This window comes from Saccostrea echinata, unplaced genomic scaffold, assembly GCF_033153115.1.
Source record: "Saccostrea echinata isolate AGI-Se365-2 ecotype Australia unplaced genomic scaffold, CSIRO_AGI_Sech_v1 ptg000041l, whole genome shotgun sequence".
Lineage (NCBI taxonomy): Eukaryota > Metazoa > Mollusca > Bivalvia > Ostreida > Ostreidae > Saccostrea > Saccostrea echinata.
In genome coordinates, this window is record NW_026889790.1 from 1,131,679 (window position 1) to 1,142,861 (window position 11,183).

Below are 11,183 nucleotides of genomic sequence, written 5' to 3' on the forward strand. Positions count from 1 at the left end.
TGACCTACTTTTGGAAAACTTAAACCTTTGTCATAACTTTTGAATGATTGGTGCTTCAGCTTTCATATTTCACCAGTATATTTCTTGTGAGAAGGCCTTTCCTTAGGCACCATTATTTTTTTTCCATTTGACCTTGATGTTTGACTTACTTTTGAAAAACTTAAACCTTTTCCATATCTATTCAATGGTTGCTTCTAGGGCTGTCATATTTCACAGGTATATTCCTCGAGACAAGACTTTATTTTTGGTACCAACATATTTGATTTTCATTTGAGAAAGTTTAACCTTTGCTATAAGTTGCCACACGGGGGCATCAGTGTTTCACAAACACATCTTGTTTATATAAACTTATGCACTGATACATAATTTGGTGAGAATTTATCAACTGTGTCCATTTTTTTTACCTTGACCTTCCCAATGAACTTTACTATTTATTGTGTCTAAAACTCAGTTTTAAAGAAACTATTTAAGATATTTTCATTAACCCTGCTGTTCTTTAGATTTTTCCTTGTATATTAACATGTAAAACTTTGATCTCCCATCCTACCCTCTGGGTCCTTCATTTGAACAAACTTGAGTCTGTACCATGTCAGGAAGCTTTGAATTCATACAACCTTCTTCCTTTCTGCCCCAGCGGTTCTTGATAAAAAAGATTTTTTAAAAGATGCCACCAAATTTTCATGAATTTCTTAATTTCCCCTTGAAAGAGGATGCAGCTCTCTTTAACTGAACAACTCTTCATCCAAAGATACTTGTGGCAAGTTTTGCTGAAAATGGCCCAGAGGTTCTATGGCAGAAGTTGAAAATATTAAAAGCTTACAGAGGCAAGACACAATTTAATCAGAAAAGCTTGAGCTTTTAGCTCAGGTGAGCTAATAAGACAATTTATAGCTCGTCCTAGTTGGCTGCTACATTTTTAATAATTGAATTTAATTCACTTGAAGGAAGCCATTATTTTTCTACTTATATGATTATATTAAAGCTTAAAAATCTCAACACATTTTATTTATTTATGTAGGGAACATGTTTTAATATTAATTAAACCCAGTTAATTTGGTAAAAACAAACACAAATCCAAAACATTTTATTTCAGTTCCTAAACTTCAAAAACCAATTAAAATAATTTTTAGTACCCTTCTCTTTGCAGGCATGCATTATAAAAGTATGCCTTTTCACAACTAACTCATTAAATAAAACAGTGAATACAGAACATCAATACACTAGAAACAAAGTTAATATCATTTACATTATAAAACACACTCCAAAATTATAAAACATGTCACATCATTGAAATTCCATTTTTAATACATATACATTAAAGAACACATTGTTTTTTTTTAAAAAGTGAAAAATATATTTTTGAATATGAGGCAGAATATTGTGGCTGTATAAATGTAAGAATATTTCTTAGTCTCCTTTAATGTATGTTAGCTATAACATAAATATAGATTTAATACCAACAGTACCTGAGGTAGAATCCTAAAGGTCAAATGACAAAGGACTTACAATGATAAGTATATTGCATAATAAAAGAATCTGCATCATCCAAAATATATAAAATTTCATAGACGTCATAATCTTCATTGTTTTGCAAACTAAAACATGTTAAGATATTAAGAAATGTTATAGGGTTCAATTCTAAGAGAGACAGGCTTCCTTTCAACGTAATCAAGAAACATAAACCACAATCTCTGCGGAGACTGTTGCTCAACTGGTTAGAATGTGTAATGATCAGAGAATAACTATGTCTTTGTTAATCTTTTCTAAAAAGTGATTCCATGTCAGTACATATATACAGAGAAATAATGCCTGTCTAAAGTTTATATTTATATAAAGTTTTATTTCTTTTCAAATAAAAGAAGGAACATTTTTATTCTACTACAGTTATTGTCAAGATCAGAGAAATATCACAGACACTATTCTCCAATAAATCATGAAAGTCATCAAAAAATTAACAGATCAGAAACACATACATATATTAAACTAGAGGTGCTTTTAGAAAACATTACCAATGCATAAGTTCGTCTCTTAAATAGAATGAAAAATATTTTGTCTGATGAAAAATAAAATACCCCACACTAATCATTCACACATATTCACTTCACATATGAACAAACTGAGCCACAGTCCTCCAGGTCTGATTCACTTTAATTGGAAATGCTCATTAACAATACTCTCATTAACAAAATCAACATGTACAGAAAGACAATGGGTAAAATAAATAATATTGACCTAAAAATCTGTAATATCATCAATGATCTGATTGCTCTTTTCTTTTAGATTCAGCTGTTTATGCTAAACCTGCCATTGAGTCCTGTCTTTATCACAGCAGTGTTGATGTTGTACAACAGATGGCACTGGAAATCCTACAGGAGCAACCGTTAGAGGAGATTCCCAAAGGACTAGGAAATCCTACAGGAGCAACTGTTAGAGGAGATTCCTGTAGGACTAGGAGTCCTTGAGACGAAGTAATTGTCCTGAGGTTGTCTGAATGCTAAAAAACAGAAAACAAAATGAAATCAGACAATTGAAGTGCTGAAATCAACTGATCATTATCATAGTTACTTGTCCTTTGTCAGTGAAAGCCTGGTGACTGCAGAATTTAGCTTCAGATGTCCAAAACTCTTGTTTTCCAGAAGTTGTTTTTGTATATTCAAACTTTTATCGGTATTAAATTTGCAACACGATAGTACATAGAAGTTGAAGTTTGATGGGAATCTGATCATTTTCTTTTTTTTTTGACTGAATTAATATTATGACCCTTTAAAGGCAAAACAATTGATAAAAATACATTGCTCTAAATCAAACTTTTTTAAAACATTGGATTAAAATTGTAGGCTTATAACAGGCACTTGTTTCTATAATAATTTACTTCATTATCACTTTGACATATCCATGGCATTTGAGATATCAGTATTCAGGACACTGAATTTTAACTGTACTGCAGTTTCGGTAATTGTAAGAACAAAGTATACTAAACTGCAGATTGATATTTAACACACACATAAATACCCTAACTCTATTAAGTACAATATAATAGTACATTTCAATTACAGATACAGTTATAAATAGAAATCTGTTATATTTGCTGCTCATGATTAAGGGTTGCTTATAGATGTACAAATCCACATCAAAATCATTACCACCTATTCAACTGTAAATGATGGAAAAATGATACCATTATCTGATAGGCTCCATTAAATGTAAAAAATATTTTTTTTCTTCATTTTTTATATACCTTTTATAGAAAGATATAAGTGTGCGTAAATATCAAGCAATGTTAAGTAAAACTAAAGGTATTGTGAGCACTGAGCTCACAAAATGATACCTCCACTCCAATATGAGTATAAAGGCAAAGTGCATTTCTTGGCAGTATGTAAATGAGATTTTGTGAACCATTGAATTTCACTCAGGGGTTTAGGTGGAGTTGCGTTAACAAATTGAGTATTTCCTTTATCAAGTATAATGGCAGTGTTCATGTTTTGCTATGGGAAACCCAAATTTCTGCCCGATCAATACATTAAATGGAAGGTGCAAAATGGCACTATATAATAAAGATTCCGTAATAGTCTCATTAAATTCTATTCAGTGGTACATGCAAGATGCAGATAAGAGATGAGTAACCTCCAATATTATAGAAAGAATGGCACTTTTGCTATGGGAAACTCCAAATATCTGTCCAATAGAAACATAAAATAGGAGGTGCACAATGGAACAATGTAATAAAGATTCTATGAAAGTCTCATTAAATTTTATTCAGTGGTATAGGATAGGATTACAGATAAGAGAATGGATACCCCTAAGTGTTATGGACATAGTGAACCCCCCCCCCCCCCCTTTCACTATAAACCAGCTTTTCAAGTGGGTGTATAAAAAACATTGAATTAGAATTTTTTGAAGTCTAAGGGATACAACTTCATACACATAGGTAATCAGAGATTACAGAGCTCACCTCAACAAATGTTGTCTTTAAGTAAGGCAAAGTCCCACACTAAACTAATAATCTAGGAGTGTGCATCCCTAGATGCAACATTTATGCAATTTTGCTCTGATAGGGCTTGCAGTTACTTTAGAATAGACTTATTTGAAAACTTAAAACTAGTCTCTCAACCAGAAAATGTAAGTCATATCCAGCATCCGAAGCAAGTTTTGAGATTGTTCGTGCCTTGATGCATCATCCATGCAAGTTTGGTTCAGATAGGCCTTATAGTTACTTGGAAATGAGATCTGCTCCAAAAACTTTAACCTGGTTACTCATCTGGAAAATGTAGGTCAGATCCAGCATCCAAAGCAAGTCCAGTAGAGTGAATCCTTAGATGTATCATCCATGCAAGTTTGGTCAATATAGGGCTCATAGTTACTTGGAAATGACATCTGCTCCAAAAACTTTAACCTGGTCACTCATCTGGAAAATGTAAGTCAAAACCAGCATCCGAAGCAAGTCCAGTAGTGTGCATCCTTAGATGTATCATCCATGCAAGTTTAGTCAATATAGGGCTTATAGTTACTTGGAAATGACATCTATTCCAAAAACTTTAACCTGGTCACTCATCCCAAAAATTTAGGTCAGATCCAGCATCCGAAGCAAGTCCAGTAGTGTGCATCCTTAGATGTATCATCCATGCAAGTTTAGTTCAGATAGGCCTTATAGTTACTTGGAAATGAAATCCGCTCCAAAAACTTTAAACCTGGTTACTCATCCGGAAAATATAGGTCAGATCCAGCATCCGAAGCAAGTCCAGTAGTGTACATCCTTAGATGTATCATCCATGCAAGTTTGGTCAATACAGGGTTTATAGATACTTGGAAATGACATCTGCTCCAAAAACTTTAACCTGGTCACTCATCCATAAAATATAGGTCAGATTCAGCATCCAAAGCAAGTCCAGTAGTGTGCATCCTTAGATGTTTCATCCATGCAAGTTTGGTCAATATAGGGCTTATAGTTACTTGGAAATGAGATCTGCTCCAAAAACCTTAACCTGGTCACTCATCTGGAAAATATAGGTCAGATCCAGCATCCAAAGCAAGTCCAGTAGTGTGCATCCTTAGATGTTTCATCCATGCAAGTTTGGTCAATATAGGGCTTATAGTTACTTGGAAATGAGATCTACTCCAAAAACATTAACCTAGTCACTCATCCATAAAATATAGGTCAGATTCAGCATCCAAAGCAAGTCCAGTAGTGTGCATCCTTAGATGTTTCATCCATGCAAGTTTGGTCAATATAGGGCTTATAGTTACTTGGAAATGAGATCTGCTCCAAAAACCTTAACCTGGTCACTCATCTGGAAAATATAGGTCAGATCCAGCATCCGAAGCAAGTCCAGTAGTGTGCATCCTTAGATGTTTCATCCATGCAAGTTTGGTCAATATAGGGCTTATAGTTACTTGGAAATGAGATCTACTCCAAAAACATTAACCTAGTCACTCATCCGGAAAATGTAGGTCAGATCCAGCATCCGAAGCAAGTTCAGTGGTGTGCATCCTTAGATGTATCATCCATGCAAGAGTGGTCAATATAGGGCTTATAGTTACTTGTAAATGAGACCTGCTCCAAAAACTTGAACCTGCTCCAAAAACATTAACCTGGTCATTCTTTAGCTGAAATTGCAGCATCTGAAACCTTGACTGGTACAATAAAACACACTAGAAGCATCCTCCATGCATCTCTGACTAATATAGGCCATAGAAGTACTTGAAAAGAAAACTGCTCCAAAACCTTAACCTGGGACACCGACACTGATGCCGACGCCGAGGGTATTACATAAGCTCCCCCAACTTCATTGAGGTGAGCTAAAAATGGATCAATGAAACTCAAATTCAATCTGTAAGTCAGATATACCAAAAACAGCTTATTATCTACAAACAATGCCCAAAAAAGTCCAGAAAACTACAAAGGAATGACAGACAGAAAGGAGTAAAACTTTATGACTTAGCATTTTATGGCGAGGGCAAAAAAAGATTTTTTCCAATACATTCTCAAAAGTTTGATTCTCTATTGTAGCCCCATCCCATCTCCAGGGCTAGTTTAAACGATTGATTCCGATATATTCCCATGTTTAACTTTGATCTCCTGTTGTGGCCTTACCCTACCCACTGGGGTCATGATTTGAACAAATTTGCATTTATATTATGAAGAAGAAAACAATGTGAAAAGTTAACAGACAGATAGACAGCTAGAAGAAGACAGACACATTTCGATCAGACAAGCTCACATGAGCGCTTGGCTCACAGCGGCTCATGATTAATGAGCCACAATTCTAATTTGAGTCACAATGACCCTGCTCTTCTTTAGAAAGTTTTTTCCCCCTTTGTATTCCTATGAACAATTTTGACCCTATATTGTAATCCCATCCTAACCCCATAACTTGACTAGAAGCTTGAATCTACATAACTTGGGAATGTTTGCACAATTACATGATTTAGTGTGATATACAACTTCTTACTTTTTTTTTAAATTTCCAAATTACCAATGTAAAACTTTGATCCCCTATTGTCCTCCTACCCTGCACCCTCAGAACAATGACTTGATGTTAGAAAGTTTTCCATTTTTTCCTGCCAGGTGGTTCATGAGAAGATGTTTAAAGATCTCTTCCTAAATACAGTAAATGTATATTCTTGCATAAAACTTTGATCCTCTCTTGTAGCCCTATCCTACCTGCATAATTTATAATCTTCATGGTATGATCTTCATTATGTCAGAAACTTTTATATAAGTTTTATCTTTTCTGGCCCAGAGGTTCTTGAGATTTTTAAATGAATCCACCCTATTTCTGCCTTTTCTTGATTATCCAGTCTTAGATGGGGACATGGCCTTTATTTGTCCCTTACCTAAGGATGTTTTGTGCCAAGTTTGGTTGAAATTGGCCCAGTGGCTCTTAAGATAGTCAAATTATGTGTGATGCAAGGACAGACAGAAGGACACCAAACAATGTGATCAGAAAACCTCATTTGAGCTTACAGCTCAGGTGAGCTGAAAATAAAATACATACATGTACGTATAGAGACTTACCATTTTATGAGATCAGCACCAATTACTTCATGCATGTGATACTGAAGTCCCAGCTTGCAAATCTTAGGCCATTTTCTTTGTTCCAATTCCTGTATTTATTAACAAGCTTTCTCTTTAAATACATATAATTAATTATCAATCAGTAAAAACTAAACCAGAGGTCTCTGACAAGACTGATGCTCTACTTGTTTGTACTTCTGTACAATAGTGGAAGAGAAATGTTACACCTCTACTTGTAACAACTTCTTTTAGTTTTACATTTGTACATGGATATGTATCCTAATGGTTTCTAAACTTGTCCTTAGTTATACATGTGTATTGAAATAAAAAAAAAAAGATGTGTTTGAGAAACACTGATGCCCCTGCATGGGAGCTCATTGCAAATCTAGAAGTTTTTCATAAGTAGGTCAAACTCCAAGGTCATGAGGTAAAAAATAATGGAACCCAAAGAAAGATCTCATCATAAGGAATACAAATGTAAAATATAAAAGCCACCAACCATTCAGAAGTTATGACCAAGGCTTAAGTTCTCCTTCAAAAGTAGGTCAAACTTTAAGGTCAAGAGATCAAAAAATAAAGGTACCCAAAGAAAGATTCTACAAGGAATAAACATGTGAAAGCCAAAGTGATGGCCAAAGTTTAAGTTTCTCAAAAGTATCTCAAACTCTTAGGTCAAGAGGTCAAGTCAAAAATAATGGTCAACAGAGACAGATCTAGTCAAAAAGAGTAAACATGTGAAATAGGAAAGACCTAGCACCAACTGTTCGAAAGTTATGGGCAAGGTTAAAGTTTTTGCAGACAAACAGATTAACAGACAGACAGACCAAAAAGTACTGTAAATATACATAATGGTACAAAATTACTCAAACTTTAGTGCAATCTTCCCCAACAACTAATGAGTGTAATCATGAATTAAGGCATTTGGAGCAAAATGTCTATGAGTATTTGTTTAAATCATACATTTGGTGTACTTGAATTAGTGGACAAGACTAATAATGTAAATTACAAATGTCACCTCTATATTTTAATTTATAAGTGGATTTGGATTGCATCCTCTGTAAATGTTGTCCGTGTTCACATTAATAGCTGTTCAAATCATTCACTTCCAACTTACACAAAATATTATTGTACTTGTAAAATCCAAAATTTCTCGGCCTAATACAGCCAATAATGTACTTTGTTGTTTAATGATTCAATTACATGTACTTATATGTTACTGTTCAGTTTGTAATTTCGATATCTTGGTCTTACGATTTGAAGGACCGCCCAGTATTTGCTTTTCCTTACCATTTGAAGAATCTCTCGGTATTTGCATTTTCTTATCATTGTCAGAATGGCCTTTCTTCCTCGTAGAAAACACTTCATGAAGACTCCCGCATTAGGTAAAGCAATCCACCAGTTCCCTACATCCCTCACTGTGAGGACAGAGGCTTTCACCAGCTGCCTGGAATTAAGATAGTTTACAGTTATTTACCTGAATGTTTCTGTAATACTAGAACAATTTCACAACCTCTTACGTAATTTCTGAGTCTGTGAAGTTGAATTCATTCATCAAAGTGTCTTTGTTGATGCAGACATCTGTATATTTCTTTATGACAGTATTCACAAATTTATCTGCAAAAGTCATATTGATATACATGTATCTCATAATTCATGAAAACAACTTTTTTTTTTCTCATACAACTCATCATTATTAACCAGTTAACTTCTATTGGAGTTTGTAATAATACAGTCTGAACTTCTTACTACAAGTATTTTTGCTGATGGAGAGTTCTTTCATCACACTGATCACATGATCTCGATACGCCTCAGTGAACACAATACAGTAGTCATCTAACTCAGCACCAAGCTTGAACAACTTAATCTCATTGGCTTGTTTTAAATCATCCTAAAAAAACACTTTGACTTGAGTTTTTGGTAGCTGTAATCTAAAATCTAACTAATTTTCAGCACGTTTTACATCACTTGAGCTTAGTCTAGCTTGTGTAAGTCTTACTATTTGTTTATCGACAGCTGTTCTGTCCTTCAGTAAGCTGTATAGTTGATGTTTCACTATCACTACTGGTAATCTTCCTTCAAACTTATCTAAGGGAAATAACTGTTGAAGATGGAGGAGTGACACTTTGGTGTCCGAGGGTATCTCTGCCGCTAAAACAAAAGTTGAAATGAAATGTTTAATTTCCTAAGTAACAAATGTTTGACAATATCAATATTCATTGAAATGAAATGTTTAATTTCCTAAGTAACAAATGTTTGACAATATCAATATTCAAACTAAAATTTCTGTACAATGCTTGAAGCCATATTCAACTTTAAAAATACAGTGAATAATAAATTGCCAGATTCTGTGTGTTCCTGATAAAAGACAGTATTTTGTTACTGGAGAATGAAGTTCCATTCACTCCATCGTTGAACTCAGGTGTGTCTTTGGCAGAAGAAATTGAAGCAGTGCAGATTCTTTTTCTGGACTTATACAGATCATTAACCATGGACCTTTTGGACATGATTTAAACTCTACAAAATATAGAATTTAAAGAATACTTTTTTCATTCCCAACTAAGTTAATACTTCATTATGACTAGCTATATTTTTAACAATACAAGCAAACTAATGCAGCTAACAATGCCAAGTGCCACTCAAGCTGCAGCTCTATAGCTCCTTTAATAAGAGGGATAACTCTGTCTGCATTAAAGACTGTTTAACTTACATAAAACATAATGGCAATAACTGTCCAATTTATCCTTGCAGGATATTCTGATCAGAAGTTAATTGCATTCAAGTTTAATATTAGATTTCTTTCTAACAATCATTATCATTAAATAAAAAAAATTCTAAATGTGAACTGAGGGATTATGAACCTTCTATGCTTTTGTACACTGAAGAGGATGTCTATCTTTTTTCAGTGATTGAAACATTTTAGAAAGAACAAGTTTCATGCAGTTTTTGATCCCTCTAGACTTTCTGTATAATTGTGGAATGCCTCTATATTTAACATAGTTAAAAATCCTCACTTCTGTTGCTTTCAGTTTTAATGCTAGGTATCAAGGACATTTTGGTTAACTCATGTTTTATAAGGCAAGTTCAAATCGACAGACGATTAGAGGGCTTTATTCAATCAGTTTTTTAAGCTAGATCTCACCCAACATTGGTAGGAAAAGTGTAGATATAGATTAAAATCGAGCGTGAACCGACGCACCCCCTGAAATCGAAGATGTCAACTGTCATACCCTCACTGTTTTTATGTACAGTAATATGATATATTTAGAACATGCTAATATCAGGGATTTTTTATTTTTATTTTAATAAGTGTATTTAGACACACCTAGAAAAACAAATAATACACAAAATACACCCTGCTGAAACCAAGCGGCTATCACTTAAATCACTTGCTTTATACAACCCCAAAAACTTTTGAACTTTGAGTACACAGTCCCTCAAGGAGATGCAATATTTGATGAGTGACTTTTTTTCATGCATTGGTTTCAGAACAGTCCAAAGCTGAACACTTTCATTGTATCAAAGTTCAACTTTTTTTACCTGCTGAAAAACTGCACATTTAAGAAAAAATATGACAAAATAGCTCAATCAAGCTATTTTGAAGAGCTAAATAAAATGAAACTATATAGTTAGCTCAAGCTATATAGCTAAATCAAGATATTGTGCCAGACCAAATTATAATATAAAATTGGGTTCAAGAAAGAAACATAGGCTTTACCAGCTTAATTTTGTATTTTAAAAATAAATGTCTACTAAACTATAAAATAATGTTATATACAGTAGATATATTGTTATTTACAAACTAGGCTGTTGCCTATGGGAAGAAATTGCAATAGTCTGAAAAAACAGAGGCCCAAAACGTTTAAGGCTGAAACAAGGTTAGACGCACCTGCACCTGTCTGATTTCTACTGGACTTCGAAGTTAAATAAACACAACTTGCTCCGGTTGAAAGTTCTGACTGGAAAACTTAACTTTCGGTTAACCCCGATTGTTCATTTAAAACAGTGAATGTAAATGTCTGCAAAATAAATTATTTTTCCAAACTCTGAGACTGTTGGAAGCTTCCATACTTTAGGAACGGAAAAAAAGATAACCTGGAATTTTATTGGCCAATAATCCACTTCCGTTAATGTACTTTCATTTTCCACACGTGTAAACAAGAAAAAAAGT

General features: G+C 34.0%; 1 protein-coding gene across 1 annotated transcript; it reads right to left on the reverse strand.

Annotated features, from left to right (window-relative positions):
- Window positions 1–1,069: 1,069 nt before the first annotated feature.
- On the reverse strand, window positions 1,070–11,044 carry LOC133200896 (inactive serine/threonine-protein kinase 19-like). Its single transcript, XM_061336712.1, has 8 exons — window positions 10,902–11,044; window positions 9,396–9,529; window positions 9,012–9,163; window positions 8,762–8,903; window positions 8,533–8,629; window positions 8,303–8,459; window positions 7,016–7,104; window positions 1,070–2,494 (listed from the first exon to the last, which is right to left on the reverse strand). The coding sequence occupies exons 2-8, from the start codon at window positions 9,517–9,519 to the stop codon at window positions 2,449–2,451; spliced, it is 807 nt and encodes a 268-aa protein (XP_061192696.1). The 5' UTR covers window positions 9,520–9,529; window positions 10,902–11,044; the 3' UTR covers window positions 1,070–2,448.
- Between the last annotated feature and the right edge of the window lie 139 nt (window positions 11,045–11,183).